Genomic DNA, 21,186 nt, shown 5'->3' with positions numbered 1-21,186 from the left:
AAGACTGTTGTCTTCCTAATAGTTAACACATCTTGTTAAGCAACCTTTCCATTAAAGCAATTTAAAGATTGTCTTAATGTCGATTTTGTTACTGCTTCTGACAAATCAGTGGAGTTTTGTTGTTTATTATTTCTTTAGTTTTCATTTCAAAAAGTTTTACACAAAATGAATCAATATAAATCAGGGAAAATGCTTTAGTCACGAATGTATGAGGGAAAACAAAAAAATAGAAAGGTGCTCTCAGTGGAGTGCATATCATCTCAAGGTGTGTGCAACAACCACTGCTGTTTTGTGTGATTAAGTGGATACAATTCACAATTGGCTAACCACTAATGGGTTGTTAGGCATCGTAAAAAACACTTCATTCGAATACAAAAATAAATAGAGATCTATGCAAGCAACTGGCGCGACGTCGTTGCATACAATCTTACCAAAACAAAAGAGTAGAGTAGTGATCGAGGAGTCAGCAGGCTGTCAATGGCAGCATAAAACAGGCAATGAAAGTTTTTGGGAGAAAGTGTGAACCTTCAGAGGTCCTTGAGCATGCAGCCATATGGACTTATTATGCAGTTTACACTTAATGTGTTATACTTTAATGTGAGATAAGCCGTGGAAATGCACAGAGGTACACACTCACTCACAGACGCATTCACACACACAAATGATGGCATTATTACTGCCCCCATTCATTGCGTTTTCCCCTCCCCAGCACGGAGTATGCAATCCACAAGCTGCGTCTGGAGGGCAATACGGAGGGCGCGTACATCCTCCGCTGGAGCTGCACTGAATACGAGTACATTATCATCACTGTGGTCTGCAATGAGGTACAGTAGACTTATTCATTAGGTTTTAGGAATCTGCAATCTGTCTAGATAATGTCTAGCATGCCAGTGATGTACTGGAAAAAGGTTTGGTGCAGGTTACTCACCAACCAGAGGGCATGACACAGATATTTAGACCCACAGAAGCACCAAACCAAATATTGTCGGCTTGTTTTGTATTGGATTACATGATGCTTAGATTATTTAAGGTCTCTAACAGTGCAATTCAGTTTTATGAGTCAGTATCGGAGGAAACACACACACACACACACACACACACACACACACACACACACACACACACACACACACACACACACACACACACACACACACACACACACACACACACACACACACACACACACACACACACACACAGAAAGCTGACCCACTGGGTATTCTTTGCCACTGTTCATGTTAAGGTTTACATTAGGACTGAATACAAGTTAGTTTAATATGGTAGTGACACATTTCTGTGGTGTTTGCATGTGTCTGCAGAGCTTTAACAGAACCTTTTTAGATAAGGAAACAAAAGCAAACAGTATAGATATGATTTTTAAAAACATAAACACATGACCTCTGTTTTATATTATTTCTAAGATATTGACATCAGCTTTAGTTCATTAAACATTTTTCCTTACACTCCCACTATCTGTTCTTCCCTGCTCCTCCCAATTTAATGTAATATTCCCTATTACATTTTTTTTTCCTCTCCTTATCTAAAATTTGCTTGCTCATTCGATCTCTCCTTAAGTCTCATGTCCCTTTTAGGTTTGTCATGTTCCGGTTAAAAAACTCTCTCTCTCTCTCTCTCTCTCTCTCTCTCTGCATCCAGATTGACCTGAGTGAGTCTCGTCCTTTGCGTCAGTATAAGAACTTCCAGATTGAGGTGACCTCCAATGGGTTCCGCCTGCACGGCACTGAGACGTTCCGAACCACTCTCCTTGAACTGCTGGAGCACTTGGAGGGCCAAAGCCTTCGCACCGACAACCTCCAGTTCCAGCTGCTGCGCTGCTGCCCTCCACAGCCTAGAGGTAAACTTAATCCTACTACAGTGCTACAAAAAAACGTGGCAAGAACAGGCTCAGCACAGACCTGCATTCTGAAGTTACTATGCTTTTTAGGAACTTTAAATTATGTAATGTAAAAGGGTTGTTGCAACATTTTTTCTATCCTGCCTGCAGTACGTTCACCCTTAATTTATTATAAATGAGAAATCTGTCTATTTTGATGGTTGTGAAAAGAACATATTCCCCAAATAATTGTTCCTGCTCGTGGCTAAGGTTGATTGATACTATGACTTTAAGGTCCTCCGTGAAAGGCGCAACAACAAATGCTTAAGAAAAACACTTTTTTACCCAGTCTTCTGTGTCACACATAAATGCTACAGCATACTGAAACTCCTGCTTCCTCTGGCATCTAGCAATCTCAGCATCCTGAGTCCACACACTGTGCAGTATCTCTATGCACTTTTTTGTGTAATGCTACATCACAGCTGGGTGTGGTAACACATACAACATACCACACCTGTTGGGCAGGGTCAGAAGTTTAACAGACATAAAACTCCCACCCACAGAGGTCCGTGAAGCAAAGCGTTCCCTCCATACAAGATTTAGAGTGGAGTTGCCCTTTACACACACACAGAGACAGAGAGACAGAGAGACAGAGAGAGAGAGACAGACAGAGAGAGACAGAGAGAGAGAGAGACTTGCTAACTGAGGGTAACTGAAGCTGGCATAAACAGTGTGTGTGTGCGTGCGTGCGTGCATGCGTGCGTTCCTTGCTAACTGAGGGTAACCGAAGCTAGCATAAACAATGTGTGTGTGTCTGTGTGAAATGGTGTCAGGGAGGAAGAAAGTTGTAAATGTGGGTTTCCGGAGCCAAACTAGCACTCTTGTATTTACTTCACTCAGGAAAAGGTGGAGCCATGTGTGCATGGATGTTTTGAGCTGTTTATGTTCGTCGAGGCAGTGTGGTTTTTATTATTATCATATGAGACTGAAGTGCTGTATTGTTTTTCTCTGTTAAGATATGTATGATGAGTTATACAACCTTTTTGTTACATAGTAAAACACTGGTATCCCCACAAACCTGAGAATATGATACAAACAATTTACTTTTACTAGTGTTGTGGGTCTATGCATGATTTTTAACTGTTGTGAAAATAATATACAGTAAGTATTTAATGGCAGATGGGTGTAAGAAGTACCACATGGTTTGGGTCATTGTGTGCAGCTGGATTTTTTTAAATGAGCAAGTTTAAATTGGACCATGCTGGCTGAGTGTTAGACACTATGAAGGGTTTAAGGAGTGGGTGCTGTGTAATACGTGGGTTTAGCAAAAAAAAACTCACATTGCATGTCACAGACGATGAATGTAGGGTGATGCTGATTGAGTGAAGATTCTCTCACCCCCTATAAACCACAGTGCGCTGGTTTAGACAAAACATTAGACACCCACAGACACACGCATGTAAACACGCAAGCACGTATGGTACCGTAACAGGCACAAAGAAACATTTTGTCTTTATCCTCCCACACAAAGCTCTGTATATACTAGAATAAACTGAATCAGTCTGGCAACCCAACCTGGAAAGGTGTCCACATCATTGCCACATTGACGTTGTTACTGAGAGCTTTTTTTAACCACATGTAAACACGTTTTTGTTTGTGGTTGTTGTGTGAATGCAGTGCAGAATGTTCAAATCAATCTAAACTTTCTACAGTGTTACAATAACATGACCTTGACAACAACAGAAGCAGACATAACATTCTTGTTGAGGGAATTGTCAAGTCTCTACAGCTTAATTTTAACAAAGAACAATCCAAAACACTATCATACTTTTGAAAATGTCTTCATGAAAATGGTCATACTTTGTAGTATGCACTTCATACAAAAACACTGGTATGGCCCTTTTTAAATGTGTGTGTGTGTGTGTGTGTGTGTGTGTGTGTGTGTTTGTTTGTGTTGCAGAGATTTCTAACCTGCTGGTGGTCACTAAAGATAGAGCACCGGCCCATCAGACACCCATGCAGGAGAGTCAGCTCAGCTTCCACCGCATTCTCAAGGAAGAGATTGAACAGGTACACCCACTCATCTTCATGTCTGGCCCCAATGATGTGACGGAAATGCAGTGCTTATAATGGATGTCTGTAGATGTAAAGATGAAAGATGCAAAACTCTCCAAATACAGTAGTTTGGATACTGTATGTAACCATTTCTTTCCTGCTGTTCAACCAGGAGGAGCACCTTGGACTTGGCACAAGAACCAACATCTACACAGGCACACTGAGGGTGAAGAGTGAGGAGGAGGAGGATGCAGGTTACGCATCCTTCCAGGAGGTCAAGGTGGTCCTGAAGGTGCTGGGCTCTGGACACAGGGACATCTCCCTGGTGAGACAAAATGATATATCTTGCACAATCCTTTTCTTATTAGGACTACAACCATTCTGGAATATCTCACCATACTAAAATGTATAAGCAGCAAGATGTTTCTAAATCTTACCAGACCAAACACATTTCTGTAATTTGCTTTGCATTGAGTTGTCTTTGTCTTTTGTGGACAGGCCTTCTTCGAAACAGCCAGCATGATGCGACAAGTGTCTCATAAACACATAGTGCTGCTGTATGGAGTGTGTGTTCGCCACCAGGAGAGTAAGTACATTTTAACAACTGCGTTCATGTTTATAAGAGTGTGGGGCTGTTTCAAAGACCTTTTGTCTCTTTGTGTTTGTGTGGAACAGATATCATGGTTGAAGAGTATGTCCAGCTAGGACCACTGGACTTATTTATGAGGAGACAGCAGAGCCCACTCACCACACCGTGGAAGTTCCAGGTGGCCAAGCAGCTGGCCTCAGCTCTCAGCTACCTGGTGAGACAGGAAAACACATACACACAAACTATAGGCCTGTAAGCATATAAGTGTTGTATGCATCCTTAAGATGACCTGTAGCATGTTAGATACATATTTATTAACCAAGTCTCTAGGTCTTCCCTCTTGTTTATGGACTCATAGATTTGTTTTGCTTTGTGTGTGTGTTTGTAGGAGGACAAAAAGCTAGTCCATGGCTATGTGTGTGCCAAAAACATCCTGCTTGCCAGGGATGGACTGGACACTGATGAAGGATGGCCCTTCATCAAGCTCAGTGACCCAGGAATACCAATCACAGTGCTATCCAGAGAGGGTGAGTACAAAGTAAACTCATAATCTTTCTCTTTCTCTCTCTCTCTCTTTCTCTCTCTTTCTCTCTCTGTCTCTCTCTCTCTCTCTCTCTCTCTCTCTCTCTATCTGGGTTACTAAAAGTGAAACCTAAATGGTTACAAAACAGCTACCATGGAAAATTTCACAATTACTTCCTCTTTCTTTCCCAGTCAGCTGTAAATGACAGTGAAACCAAAATGAGAACGCACAAAATGCCACAAACGCATTTAAACTTAATGCAACTTGAAGCTTCTCTGCCAGGTAGAAAGTCTGATGATGACGTAGCTCCTCTTTTGCACTGCCCTGTCTTGAGTTGGATTTCCGATCAAGCTTCCAACCAAGCAGAGATTATCAGCAATAGGACTCAAATTTGTCGCATAATCAATACACATTGCATCGGAAAGATTTCCCTCTCAGACTGTAATATGTTTTGTAAAAGCTAAATCTGGGTTCAGGGAAAATGGCACAATAATAAGGACGTTTCTCAGATTGCACAGTTCCCCTCAAATGGCCGCCTCATATTTCTGTTTTGTCTATAAGAGCTGGAAGTTGTGTGGTATAAACACAGTGTGGCTGCACAGATGGATCCGCAAACCACTGGACAAACTGGAAATGTCTCTCTGCAAATGTTCATCGGAGCACGCCCCTGGGAATGCTCCCCCCTCCCTTTTTCGTTCCCAGAACTCTTTACATTTCTTCTTCTCCTCCATCAATTTGCAGAACAATAGGTCTTCCAGTTACACATCGATGTCCTTGTATATAGATTTGATTGAACACATAGTGGGTAAAGTGCTGAGAAACCCACTGGGAGTGCTTTTCTCTTGTTCCCAGCAATCTCTAATTGCTCTCATATCCATTCATTACTCTCTGTCTTTTTTCTCTTTTTCGTATTCTCAATTATCCCCTTCCCCGCTGCCATTTTTGTCTCCATCTTCCCCCTTCACTCCATTCAGCCCCTTCAGTGCGTGTTCTCCTCTTTACTCCTCCTCCTCTTTCCCTCCAGTCAGTCCTGTGTTCCAGTCTAAGCTGCATGCACTCACTAACATACTCCGCTCAACTGATATTATGGATTTGTGGAGCCAAAAAAACAAACATGGAGGTCAGCCAATCAGTTAGCCTGTCTTCCAGTCAGACTATATTTCAGCCACCCGAGCACAAGGCTTTTTAGATTCAGTGGATGCAGTCAGTCAACATTTTAAGCCAGATGCCTGCCAGGTCAACCTGTCAGAGCTGTACTGAATTTCATTGTTAGTTCCTGGTATTGGAGCATGGTGCGAGTATGTTGGCTCAGATCTATTGCTCTAACAATTCATTCCAAATATAGTTTTAAGTTTAAAAGGAGATAGTTTGTTAACATTTGGTCAAAGTGATCATATTGACCAAATATACTATCAATAACATGCATTACTCTCTATCCTGAGACAAATTATGTGGATTAATCAGAGATATGGATAAACTAAACTAAACTACCAATTGACTAAACTAATGCCAAACTAATGCCATATATAAAGAGAGATTACAAAATTAGAGAAATATGTTCGATATGAACGAGTAAATGTTTTCCTCACTTGTTAAAAACACATGTGTGATGTACAAGTCTGTACATCTGTCTGTACATCACACATGTTAATATCTGAGGAAACATTCTCATTATCACATCTTAAAGGGCAAATATTTCCTTTGAAGGTGTTATCACTCATCTTCACGTAAGATTTGTCAAACATCATTGCAATCCAGAATTTTTGTGTTCTGTATTTCGCACTAAAACCACTTCTGTTTTTACAAAGACACCAAAACAATGTGTACCTACCAGTAAATGATCCACTGTTGCTAAGGCCGACATTGTCTGCCTCTGCAGAGTGTGTGCATCGTATCCCATGGATCGCTCCGGAGTGTGTGAAGAGCGCGTCTTCCCTAAGCGTCGCAGCTGACAAGTGGGGCTTTGGTACCACCCTGTGGGAGATCTGCTATGATGGAGAGGTCCCCCTTAAAGACAAGAAACTCACAGAGGTAGAGGGCACAAACAAAACAATTGTGTGACACATTGTATCTTGTTATTCCAGTTTTTCCCTTTTTCACCTCCCCTGTCCACCATCACACATCAATGATCACATTGCGTTTTTTATGCACCTCCTCATTCATATGTATTTATTTCTTTGTGCTGAGCAGAAGGAGAGGTTTTATGAAACTGAGTGCCAACTGGCCACCCCAGACTGCAGAGAGCTGGCTCAACTGATGACCCACTGCATGACCTACGACCCCAAGAAGAGACCTTTCTTCAGGGCTATTGTCAGAGACATGGACATGCTAATAGAAAAGAGTATGTATTTCACATTATACAGTATGTCAGGTATTTTCATATAATGGGGAGGGTGCAAATATGGTCTTTATTTATTTTTCTGCATGTAAGCAGTTTTCTTGCCAATAATCTGTTTCCAAAACATGTTAGACCTATATACAATTCACTAAAAACAGGTACAGGATTAAAAAAGTCATAGCCGTTATCGACAGTTAGAATAGGATCTGTTTTTGAATGTTTTGCATGTTTTGTATCTCACCTAGCAGCAACCCAGTAAGCTGTAGAGAGAGAGAGAGAGAGAGAGAGAGAGAGCGTTGTTTACTCAACTCAGATGTTCATGAGGAAGTTCACTGGGTGCATTTTCACTGATCTGCCCCTCAGCTGGGCCCCATGGCAACATTAGAGACTCTGTTCTTCCACCTTCTGGACAGAATTGGAAAATGCAGTCAGTCTTACCAAAGCTAAAAGCTTAAATCTTTTTACCTCATTGACCTTATATTAAAATCCCAAGACATCAACAAAATCACCTTAACTATAATATCAATCTACTATAAATGGCACTTTAAAAAGTTTAACAATTCAGTGAAAACAACTGTTTTTATTAAATAAACTATTTGTAATTGTTGTTTATGGTGAAGCAGAATGAGTCTAGCTTGAGTGATTCATTTTTACTACTAAGAGTAGCCATTTGTGTTTAAACCAGAACACGCAGACAGTTACATAACCACAGAAAATTCTGGTGAAAACTTTGACGCTGTCAACCACAATAGACTTCCTATGACGCAGGTGTGCTTATGTTGAAAAAAAGGAGATGTTTTACCAAACGTGTTTAATGTAAATGTTTATTTTTGCATCTCCCAGACCCATCTATAAAACCCCAGCCTACACCGGAGGTGGACCCAACCATGTTTGAAAAGAGATTCCTTAAGAAGATCAGAGATCTGGGAGAGGTAACCTGTTTGTCTACCTCTATTGCTGATTTTACTGTTTATAAGAATGATCAATTTCTAAATGTGAATTTAAAACGACTTGGCCATTTAGTTAACATGCATTGGTAAATATTTTGCATTTAATTTATATTAACCTAGTAGAAGTTATCAGTAGTAAATATGGGTCTTTTTTTACAGTTCAGTATGACAATTATTGTGGTCCTTCATAACCTAAAACAATCTGTAGGGATGTAAATACAATAAAATAAATACTATCTATCTATTTATGCTATCTACAGACCAAAGATGAGCAACACCAGATGCAGAACTTAAGGACTATAGGCAATGATGAGAAACAACTAGTTCCACGAAAGGTAGACTAGTTGTTAACTGACATTTCTCCCATGTTTCTAATGCAGGGCCACTTTGGAAAGGTGGAGCTGTGTCGTTATGATCCTCGGGGTGATAAAACAGGGGAGCTGGTGGCAGTTAAATCCCTAAAACCTGAGAACCGGGAGGAGCAGGGCAACAACCTCTCGCGTGAGATCGACATCCTGAAGGCACTCTACCATGAAAACATTGTCAAATACAAGGGCATCTGCCAAGAGGAAGGTAAGATGGAAAAGAGTGCATGCACAAAAGTAAACATTGACATTATTCATTTGTGTATTCAGTTGCAAACAAATAGAAACCCATGTGTGTGTTGTTGGACATTTGCTCCAGTCACTCATCTAGATGTAGTTTACTGGAGGGTTAAGTATGTTTAAGGTGTATAAGACATGTACAGTACGAGTCAAAAGTTTAGACACACCTTCTCATTCAACTACTTTGAAGAATCTAAAATCTAAAACATATTCTGGTTTGTTGAGCATTTGTTTGTTTACCACATAATTCCATATGTGTTCTTTCATAGTTTGGATGTCTTCAATATTAATCTGAAATGTAGAAAAAAATAAAAATAAAGAAAAACCATTGAATGAGAAGGTGTGTCCAAACTTGTGACTGGTACTGTAATGATGAAACGATGTGCTCTGTGCATAAAAAGGCACATGACCAATCACCTGTACTCGTATATTAAACCAGAAAATGAAGCGTTGGTGGTTTAGCTTTCAAACTAAAAGCATGATAAATTAATGTCAGGATTATGTTAAAAAGCAGAGTAAGAATCTTTGGTGCCTCTTAATTCTAGTTGCCAGTTCTAGTAAAGCACTTGTATATGAAACTCTTCTCATACTGTACCCCCTTCATTGGTCATCCAAACCATAATGTTCATTCTAGAGCAGCTTACGCACAGATGTGTTGCCGTCAAGGGGAGGTGTCACTTAATGTGTAGCTTAGTGTCATAAAGTTGAATGCACAAATTCTACGCAGGCATTTCAGTGATAGGATTGTATTTTTATCCAGGGATCCAACATTACACATAAACCCAAATAAGACTTCATCTATATTGCCCCAGTTTGTGCATCTCATGTGCTACCATTAATTACATAAGAGTCCCAGACTTAAGCATCCAATTTCTCCAAAAATAATTAAATCTAAATCTTCAACACTAACTGTAAAACACATACCGCTTCTCTGAAGGTCTCTCCTTAATCCTTAAAGACTCACAAAACATCTGGACAATAAAATCTTTCATCCACAGCACAAATGAAAAGTAATTCAACCTGTTTCTCAAGTTGCTACCCTTTTTCCTGTCTTGGTACACTTACAGTGGTAAATGTTGGTAAACAAGGCTGGATTTTACATATATCCCATTATTATTTTTCAGAAAAGCAGACACTTGCTCTGTAACTTAAATGTCATGGCAATTAGGGCTTGGTACCGTTACTCAAATTACAATACCAGTACCCTTAAAGTGATACAGATACCAATAGAGTGCTTCATTTGATAATCTGTTTTGTCTATTCAATACCTATCATGTGAATGGAAGAATTCAGTTGCGTAAAATGCCAACACCTTTGCATTTTTAGCAGGCACCACAGACGTGTAGTATAGTCATACTTTCAGACGTTTTGGTGGCATCTTGGCATGCCAAACTATGTCAAATAAACCAAAGAATTTATGGATTGTTGCTGCTGCGGTAGTGGGCAAAATACGTTTTTATACATCTTGATAGGAGTTAGTTCGGTCTATACCTTTTTAAGGTATTTTAAACTCTTAATGTCCAGCGCTTGGATGCATTACACCAGATAGATCCTTCTGTCCATCCTGGGAGAAGGATCCCTCCTTTGTCGCTCTCCCACAGGTTTCTTCATTTTTTCTCCCTGTTAAAGGTTTTTTTTAGGGGAGTTTTTCCTGATGTGAGGGTTCTGGGAGAGAGGATGTCGCATGTGTACAGATTGTACAGCCCTCTGAGGCAAATTTGTAATTTGTGATTTTGGGCTATACAAAATAAACTGAATTGAATTGATATATTAAAGCACTATTTCTGCTGATGAATTTCTGTCTGCCTCTGATTGCATTTATTTGATACATTGTTTGTAGGTGGTCAGGCCATTAAGCTGATCATGGAGTACCTTCCACTGGGCAGTTTGAAGGAGTATCTACCCAGAAACAAAAGCAAGACCAGCCTCAGCACCTTGCTCAGCTACACTGTCCAGATATGCAAGGTACCACAGTTTCTTTCCACAAAGCAGTTTCCTCAGACCAACAGGCACCTGACCACTATATAGTTAAATAAGATGGTTAACCTAGCACACCGAATGTTTTGAAATGTTTCAACCCTTCCTGTTTAGATAATGATTGTGGACTGCCTTTTCAAAACTGTGGTTTATTGTTTATCATGTTTCTTGTTATTTTCAGGGAATGGAATATCTGGGATCTCGACATTACATTCACCGAGACCTGGCTGCCCGAAATGTTCTGGTGGAAAACGAGAGGACGGTGAAGATCGGAGATTTTGGCCTCACCAAGAGTATCAAGGACAACGAGGGATATTACACGGTCAAAGATGAAAACGACAGCCCGGTTTTCTGGTGAGTCAATAGGGGATGGAAGTTAGAAACGCTCTTTCTTTCTCTCTCAGACTTTACTAGCTAGATGTCATTGTTAAGAGATACTTTGACTAAGGAAGGAGAGAATAGAAAGGGGAGGGAAGACGAAATGAAATGAAATAGAAAGAACCAGATGAAGCAAATGTATATTATGTGAATAGAGGAAGCAGATACTGTGTAGGAGAAATATGGAGGAAAAACCATCAGGTTAAGGGTGAAGGGATTTAATTCAAAAGTCCTTTTCATCCAGCATGTTGACTCTGCTGTCAGATGAGTTTTCACTGTATAGCTAAAGAACTTAGCCTGGAAAATAGTGGAGTAGTTTGAAGCAGGTGGTTCAATTACCAGGCACTGGGTCTGTAGCACTTTGACCTCATTCACAACATATTTATGACATCCTATTTTCTGACTTTTCAAGACACTATACTATGACTTTGGTTTGACATTTTTATGCCATTCTATATACACTTGTAATGGCATACATAATATGTTATGACTTTTTTGACACGCTTTACTATGACTTCATGTTATTTTTATGGCGTACCTAGTTATGACTTTTTATGAAATTCTATCCTGTGACTTCTTAACATTTTTATAATATCTTTATATATTTTTTTATGAAATGCTGTGGTATGACTTTTTTAAGACATTCTTTACAATTTTTATGACAAACCCTACTCTGACATTTCATGACACACTTTAATACTTTACATATATTATACTATGATTGTTTATGCTTTAATATACTTTATGATTTTTTGTATAAAATACTGTACTATGACTTTATCATGACATTTTTGTGCTATACTATGACTTAATATACCATGACTTAATATACCATGACTTAATATACTATGACGTTTTATGACTTACTCTTTTATGACTCTTTTAGGACGAATGAGGCATACTGATCTTCATCTTTGCATGAGTTACTATACTATGACTTGGGAGTTTTTTGTGACACTATACTTACTAACACATTATTGAACTACAACTTTAATGACATACTATACTTCAGTTTTTATGATTTACTGTTCTATGAGTTTTTCTAAGATATACTATACTACACTGTTTTATGACACACTTTACTATGTCTTTTCATGAAATACTATACCTTTTTTATGACATACTCTTGGTCTTTAATCCCATACTATACTATTTATTTATTTTTTAAATACTATACTATGACTTTTTAAGACATAATACTCTCACTTTTTATGACATACAATAGTATTAACAATTTATACTATGTTCTTTATGATATTTAATAGTTTGCATTTTTTATGACTTTTCATAACATCATGACAGACATTACTATGACCTCTTTTTACTATATGGTTCCCTTTTAAAATTCAATTTGTAAGGCTTCTCTTAAATTTGAAGGTATGATATACTTATATAATATATATTTAATTTCCTTTTTTATATATTTTTTAAGGTATGCGCCAGAGTGTCTGACTCACTGCAAGTTCTACCTTGCCTCAGATGTTTGGTCCTTGGGGTGACGATGTATGAACTCATCACCTACTGCGACTCCTCCAAGAGCCCAATGACGGTCAGTATGCAGCGCCCTCGTTTTTATATTCACTCTAGCACAGGCGTTCAAGAAATGCTTCTAAGGCTTGTTTAGCTATTTTTGGAAGCTTGGATGATTATTCCACATTAAATACATAACACATATATTGTACTGGTCTTGCAGAGATAAAGAAATGAATTCATCACAGCATTAGACACTCACACAAACAGTTATTTGTATGAAGCAGATGCTGTTGGTCTTTGCCAAAAATGGCAGCTGACAGACTCCATTATGGGCTGCCTGTGCCTACGCTAAGAGCTTAGTTTTAGAATGAAAACGGTTATCCTGACTAATGTGACTTATTAGTAACAAAGTCAAGCACAGGTCAATTTAATGTTAAAAAGGCCTGATGTGACGGAAGCTTAAAAGTAAAAGCTACTCAATTTGGACCACAGGGACTGAATGACTTTGTATCTGTCTCTAGTCCATTTTTTCTGGATTTTATTTTCATGTTTACTGCCTGAATAATAGAGCCAGTATTGACATTTCATGTATGTTGTTTATTTTGTAACCCTTCTTTGTCTTCCCCCACACAGCTCTTCCTTGGTATCATTGGTAAAACTCAAGGTCAAATGACTATCATCAGATTGGTAAAGGCGTTGGCAGAAGGAAGAAGGCTGCCACGTCCTGAGGGCTGTCCTGAGGCTGTAAGTCTTCTAATTAACAACACAACACAGTAATAACATGGACACTGGCTTTTTTAGATGGTTTTTTTTTGGAAGTATTTCTTTATAAAAACAAATGCAAAAAAAATAATATATGGAGGAATATCAAAATTAGTTCACATTTTTGCCGTCGGTTCGAAGCAACAGATTAAAGAAAGAGTAACAGCTTCTTTTGTTCAGCAGGTCTCCATGTTAAAATCAACTTCCTGTCAGAGAACCTAAATAAAAAAACATGTTCTCATTTACCTCTAGTGATATCTAGACATGAAAATAGCTTGGGTTTAACATGGAGAAGCTTTGATGTGTATTTCTTTTAGAAACTCACTTACAAGAATCAGTATCCTTGTTACTCTGGGTAATCCTCAGAGGCAAGAGTTTTCTACAAAATAATTAGTCCTGTTGAAAACTGTCCAAAGTAAGCCTGATGTCCCAACTTAAACTTAAGCTGCCTCTTGTTCTCTGGCAGAAGAAGTAAACTCTGCCATGGCAGTAAACTTGGTGTGAACGGGTTGGTTTACCTGACCAATCTTTTTTGTAAAGTGGGTGATGGTTGCTATAACTGACATTTAACAAAGTTCATAGTCAGAAAACTTGGATACAACATCTATCTCTCTTTCAGTCTATGAGTACACTTGTCATGAAGACTTAAAGTATACTTTAAATTAAGGAAAAGTAGGGACATTTTGGGTCAAAAGAGTACACTGCAGGCAATACGTGTTCTTTTTTTTACATACTTCCTACTGTTGTCTAACACAATTTATGGTTAACAGGTGTACGAGCTGATGCGCAGATGCTGGGAGACCACACCCGACCTGAGGATCACATTTAAACAGCTGGTGGAGGAGCTGACCAAAATGCAGCAACAGTTCCAAAAACAAAACAACCTTTAAACTTCCTCAAACTGTTCGGGGCTTTGGGAATGACTTTTGCGTGCAGACTCGGGACCAGATGTGAACGGCAAAACTGACTCCAGATCAGTATCTGCTTGTGGAGCATCATTGTACTGAGAGAAAGTCCTGAAGGATCAGAGCTTCACACAAAGCATTGCTCCTTCATACCTGCATATTTACACCTTCCACAATTATGAAAACACTTTGAGGCCTGATATGTTAGTCTGCCATTATTTTAACTTTTTTAATTTTTCATGTTTGTTAAACTATTCTGATGTTTCATGTGAGCAAGAGTTTTTTTTTTTTTTGTTGTAACAAGTAAATCCTGTCAAATCTTGTAGCCTTAGCCCATGCTAAATGTGACCTTTTAATCTACAAAGGACTTCCAAGTGTATCTAAAGGATTTTACTCTCTGCAGTGCCAGAAATGTCAAACTTGGGCGGACTGGTCACTGTTATAATTTGTGCCGAAGGCCTTTATGATCGTGTGAGGGTAATAATGCTCTCACTGATGGACGCTTGAAAGATGAAGAGCAGAGAAAGAACTGTTAAAAGCCTACTTACCAACAGTTAAATGGTTGTGTGACTGACACAAAGACAGTGTGACAGAGTGGATTATTGATGAATCATGTTGAGAATTTATTGGATGGATGGATCCAGGCATTAATACAGATGCTGAAGATGTGGTTTTTCAACCTTTTGTGCCACAGCTGTTTGTCTCCTGGAATCCTGTTTGGGGGAATATCCCCTGATTTTTATTTCTTTTAGCCATGGCAAAGTCTGTGATAGATTTTCTGTTCATGATGTGCAGATGCAGTCACTGAGAACCAGCTTTTAATTACAGCCAGCAACCAGAAAGCAATGTTCCTTTTCGCTGTGTAGGTCTAGCTAAAATCTTAGTTTAAGTCATCGTGTTTTAGATTTCTGGTAGCTGTGACGGGCACGTTTCACCATTTTCAGGCATTTTATAAACCAATTAACTGAGAAAATATTCCAGAGATTAATTACTTTGAACCGGAGCCTCCAAAGTGACCAGACTCAAATGAGGATACTTTCTCTGTGAAGGAACTGTTTGAGTTTCATCTGCACAGGAACAGAAAATCTACAATATTTTCTGGTACAGTTTTGCCTCTCTAATCATCATCCATGTGTTTTCATCCTTTTCAAATCACCAGGAATCATCTTTGGACTGTGTTAATGTCCTCTGATTGTTTGAGGTGGTTCAGTTAATAATCTATAATCAAGTTAGGTTCTTTCAAATGTAACAAATCTTCAATTAAGATCTATTATGCATCTGAATAGTCAACTAAATCAAATATACAGCACTTATTAACTTGTTGGTTGCGGAAGGAGAAATTAAGATAAGTACCTGTGAGATACACTTGAGGGCAGTATCCCTTCACTTTTCTTCTCTCTAATGCTTTATGAAATGTCTATATGCTATACAGAGTAGTGCAAAAAAAGAGCCAATTGCTATTGTTGCCGATTGTGAATGGATAACTAAAGATGGCACACGGTTTGAAGTGAGAAAGAATAATTGATTATGCACATGGCATTTTATTTTCATTTGTTATTTCAGTTACATCTATATCAATTCTTCCAGTGACGGTCATGATTATGTATGTGCATTTTATTTGTAAAGTTTTCTTTTTAATCCTCCAATATGCCAGAAGATTTATCAAAGTGTATTTTGTCTGTGAAATGGTTTGAGCAGAGGGTTTTATCCGTTTTAAAATCCATCAGTAGATGTGAGCCGCAAAATCCCACTCAGTCGTAGATTATCATGATTTCAAGAAGTGGTCAGTTGTTCTTGATTTACCTGTATGGCTTTTACTGTGAAGGAAACAAAAAAAACGAAGTTGTGCTTCAGTCCCCATTCTACTAGGGTGATGTAAACGACAATTCCTTCTGCTCAAAATAAGAGAAAAGAAATATATATATTTTTCAAAAAATCTGTTGAAACTATGACTCATGGGAAGTTAAAGTATCCATGAATACACAATGAAAAAATAAATAAAATCAATGTACGTTGTGTTCCATCTGTCAGTCCAAATGCAATATAGTGACTTCCTCCTTTTTTTTAACTTGACTATACTATGACCTTTTTATAACATGTTTATGAAATACTGTACTTTGACTTTTTTCATAATATATATCATTTAATTTGACTCTTTTTAACTTTATTCAACATAATATACTATCGCTTTTTATGAACCTTTTCCACATACTGTGTTCTGTCAATATTTAATGCCTCTTTTCGACTATACGCCGACTCTGCTATGACTTATTTGACATGCAATACTTTGACTTTTTTTTTTTTAAATACTCTTGCTATGAGTTTTTCATGACTTTTTTCAAAAAACTATGCTATGAATTTTTTGTTTACTTTTTGCGACATACTATGCTATGACTTTTTTTTGCCATACCATACCATGACTTTTTATGACATACTGTTATATTACTTTTTAACATAATATTCTATGGCTTTTTCACGACATTACATTACAGTCATTTAGCAGACGCTTTTATCCAAAGCGACTTACAATCAGTAGTTCAAAGCTTATATTACATATCATTCATCCATTCACAACATTCATACAACATTCAGTCCACACCGATGGCAAAGCCTTCGGGAGCAACTTGGGGTTAAGTGTTTTGCCCGAGGACACATCGACATGGACTGCCGAAGCCGGGTATCGACCCACCGATCCTCTGATTGGAGAACTACCCTGCTCTCCACTGCGCCTCAGCCGCAGCCACATATTTTGACACCCCATATTATGACCTTTTATGAGGTGTTTTCGACATACTGTTGTATGACTTTTTTATGATCTTTATTAACATACTATACCATGAGGGGGCGGCTGTGGCGTAGTGGAGAGCAAGGTAGTTCTCCAATAATATATACTGTCTTTTGACATACAGTGACCTTTTTAACACATTTTGCTATGACTGTTTTTATGACTCATGACTATAAAAATTCTTATGACTTTTTTTTTGACTTACTATACTACTGTGACATACTATGACATTTTTGACATACTACAGTATAATTTTTCAACAACTTTTTTTCTAAATAGTATACTTATGGCGGGAGTTAGAGGGCGTTACATTCCGCAAAGAAAATAGGTCGGATTTGAATCTCAGCATCAGCAGAATGAAGTTCTACTTTGAATATGCTGTATGATTCATGAGCTCTGCGGTGAGCTGGAACCTTTCATTTTTATTCACTTTAATTTCAATATGCCATACTATGACTTTTCATTACTTTTTTGGACATACTATAGAAATGGCTTATTTCGACATTTCATACTTTGAGTTTTCTTGTTATTTTTCAACATATATGTATAGATATATTATTTATACTATGACTTTTTTATTACTTTTTCTTTCATCCTTTACTATTAGTTTTTTTCTTTTTATGACTTACAATACTTGTTCTGACATACCATATTATGTCTTTTTATTGACTTTTTGCAACATACTATACTATGACCGTTTTTGACATAGAATACTATCACTTTTTATTACTTTTTTTTAACATAGTATTCTTGGACTGTTTTATGACATTTTCGACATACTATACTATGACTTTTGTATGACTTTTTTGACATACTATACCATGACTTTGTTTTTTTTTATATATTATAACATGACCTTTGTTTTAACTTTTTTCGACAGACTATATATAGTAATCACTTACTGTTTTACCTTCATAAGATAGTAAATGTGTATGTCGGGAAACACTTAGATTGAGGCAGTTACATTCTGCAAAGACAGGGAGGGATTTGAACCTAAAAATCAGTCTAAAGAAGTCATAAATAGAGGCTGCTGTGTGATGTATCAGCTCTAGCAGGTGAGCTAAGAGACATTCTGAGTTACTTTCATTTGGATTCACCAATTTGTCAGTATACAAAAATATGAATGTGTTTTAGTCCACATATGAATATTTTTCAACATACTATACGATAGAACAAAAAGCCCCCGCACACTGTCTTCTTCACTTGCATATAAATATATTTTAGTAACAACGTTTCGGTATGTAGACCTTCATCAGGTTATTTTTTTTGAAAAAATGTTTATGACTTTTTTTCGACATATGGCCTATGGCTCTTTTGGCGTTCTTCACAATAGTTTGCTATTACTTTTTTACATACATTACAACACCTTTTTATGCCTTTTTGACATACTATTGTATGTCTTTTCATGACCTTTATTAACATACTATACCATGACTTCTGAATTACTTTTTTTAACCTTATACCAAGACTTTTTTCAGCATTCTATACTTAAACGTTTTAATTACTTTTTAATCATACTGTACTAAGACTTTTTTCAACATACTATTCTTTAACTTTTTTATGACTTTTTTCAACAAACTATACTATGATGTTTTTCAACATATTATACTTTTACTTTTTGATGACTTTTTTCAACATACTATATTATGACATTTTTCAACATACTGTTTTGTTACTGTTACTTTTTCGACGTACTATATTATGACTTTTTTTTAACTTTTTACAACATACTATTCCATGAGGTTTTTCGACATAATATACTATGACTTTTTTGACATACCAAACTAACTTTTTAGGACTTTTTTCAACATACTATTGCATGACTTTTAAATTAGCTTTATTAACATACTAAACTATGACTTTTTTCAACATAGTATACTATGACTTTTTTTTTTTACTTTTTACAACATACTGTTCTATGATGTTTTATCGACATAATATATATACCATGGTATTTTTATGACCTTTTTTCGACTTACTATTGCATGACTTTTAAATTAACTTTATTTACATACAGTACCAGTCAAAAGTTGGGACGCACCTTCTCATTCAACTACTTTGAAGAATCTAACATATTATACTATTTTTACTGACTTTTTTGTGCATACTGTACTATGACGTTTTTTGACCTACCATACTATGACTTTTTGACTTTTTTTCAACAAACTGTACAATGAAGTTTTTTGAATATACATTTTTCTTTGACTTTTAATGACCTTTTTGACATACTAGACTATAACTCTTTAATGATTTTTTTTCATCATAATATACTGAGTTTTTTCAACATACTATTCTTTGACTTTTTATAACTTTTTTTCGACGTACTTTATTTACTTTTTTTTTTACTTTTTACGACATACTACTATAGACCCTTTTACTGTTTGTATACAATGATGACGTAGAACGCATGCGCGCGCAGTCTGGCAACAGAAGTATGGCAGAGATCAACAGCTTGTCAAGCTATGCAAGGGAATTATCAACAAAAGATTGCGAATTTTACTTTAACAAGTTGACTTTGACAAATGGTGTCCGACTTCCAGATCCGTGTACTATTACTGAGTGGGTTGAAGACGTCAACAAGTGGCCGAATATACAGTGGCCAGATATATATACGTACTTAATAGAGAAACCGAGCGTGTACACCAGAGAGAAATTACGAGCCTATAAGTCACTGGATGCTTATGAATACGTTGTCTGTGGTCATGTACAGAACGTCAAATACCATGACATAGATTCTTGTTCTGGAGTTTCAGATGGAACCGGAGGATTTGCTGCAGTGTTAGGTCTGTTAGGTCTCTCTCTCCTCCTTTTCCTATGGTACCTACAGTATAAAAATTATAGTTAGACTGATCCATATCTCCAAACAGCAGCTGTATGCACCAAAGCTTATGCAAGAGGAAAATAAACTAAAAAACGACTAAGAGGAGGGCAACTCAAATCGTACCTGTCCATCTTTGCATCGGGGTTCTGGCTTTGTTTTGTGTACACAAACACAGAAGGCACAAAATCGGGGCTACTAGAGTCCAATGACGCCTCACCTGCAAATAAAACACCTTTTAATCTAGTTTCAAAACTTTATTTACACTAGTAGGGCATTGTAGTTTCCCTCACTTACAATGACCACGAGTTTACAGCAAGGGACATGCAAACAGCAAATCTAACGCCAGCTTATCAAACTTTAGCTGCATTTGATTATTATTCTACATTGTAAATACAATCACTAATGTAAACCAAGCTTTTCTGTAAAATCAAAGAGTAGATAGATAACCTTACCTGATATAAAGTGGGCGCTACAGACCCGAGCATTTTTTATTATGTCCTCATTCCAGTCAACACGTTTAATCGCCTGCAGCCACAGACGCCGCCGGTTGCTCTTAAATGGTTGTGATCCTGTCGGAATCCTATAAAACTTTAGTCCGCCGGTGGAATATCGATTCTGACAACCATATACGCAACAACCAGACATTTTGAATGCTGGAAACTGTTTTTTATCCACTTTTAAACTCTTGCTAGCCAGTTGCTACCTCGTGTGTGAGTCAGAACGACTGGGAAACAACACCACTTCTGTTGCCGGCCTGCGCACGCAACTATTTGATGACGTTGGCTGTAAAAGGGTCTATACTTTTTTGAATATACATTTCTTTAACTTTTAATTACCTTTTTGACATGCTATACTATCACTTTTTTATGATTTTTTTCTCATCATACTATACTGTGAGTTTTTTCAACATACTATTCTTTGACTTTTTTCCGACATACTAGAATAGTATGTCGATTACCACCATCAGTGATTTCAGTAGGGACATCTAAAGATACTGTGTGAAAAAGTCTTCAAGTCTGTCTTAAAATAATGATAATCTTTGAAGTGCACAATAAATAAATCACAATTTTCCATGGGCAACAAAACTTAATGCTGTTTTTGAGGAAGCCGAAAACAATATATCAGTAATTATAAATCATGCAGCACAAGCACAATTAAAAGAAAGTGCTACAGGCTCACTGCAAAAAA

The 21,186-nt window shown here is 37.4% G+C and overlaps 1 protein-coding gene across 1 annotated transcript in view; it reads left to right on the top strand.

Moving 5' to 3' along the window:
* Positions 1-16,403, top strand: part of jak1 (Janus kinase 1) — a 31,336-nt gene extending 14,933 nt beyond the window's left edge. The window contains 17 exon segments of the mRNA XM_054602151.1: positions 710-824; positions 1,660-1,858; positions 3,798-3,907; positions 4,065-4,217; positions 4,391-4,478; positions 4,568-4,695; positions 4,870-5,008; positions 6,884-7,035; positions 7,195-7,345; positions 8,186-8,274; positions 8,673-8,865; positions 10,738-10,862; positions 11,056-11,228; positions 12,685-12,740; positions 12,743-12,801; positions 13,359-13,469; positions 14,258-16,403. Of these exon segments, the coding sequence (XP_054458126.1) occupies positions 710-824; positions 1,660-1,858; positions 3,798-3,907; positions 4,065-4,217; positions 4,391-4,478; positions 4,568-4,695; positions 4,870-5,008; positions 6,884-7,035; positions 7,195-7,345; positions 8,186-8,274; positions 8,673-8,865; positions 10,738-10,862; positions 11,056-11,228; positions 12,685-12,740; positions 12,743-12,801; positions 13,359-13,469; positions 14,258-14,377 (2,161 nt within the window). The 3' untranslated portion in view covers positions 14,378-16,403.
* The last annotated feature ends 4,783 nt before the right edge of the window (positions 16,404-21,186 follow it).

Source organism: Anoplopoma fimbria, chromosome 8 (genome assembly GCF_027596085.1).
Source record: "Anoplopoma fimbria isolate UVic2021 breed Golden Eagle Sablefish chromosome 8, Afim_UVic_2022, whole genome shotgun sequence".
Classification (NCBI taxonomy): domain Eukaryota; kingdom Metazoa; phylum Chordata; class Actinopteri; order Perciformes; family Anoplopomatidae; genus Anoplopoma; species Anoplopoma fimbria.
Note: the sequence above shows the minus strand (reverse complement) of the source record. Positions and strands in the feature narration are given on the sequence as shown.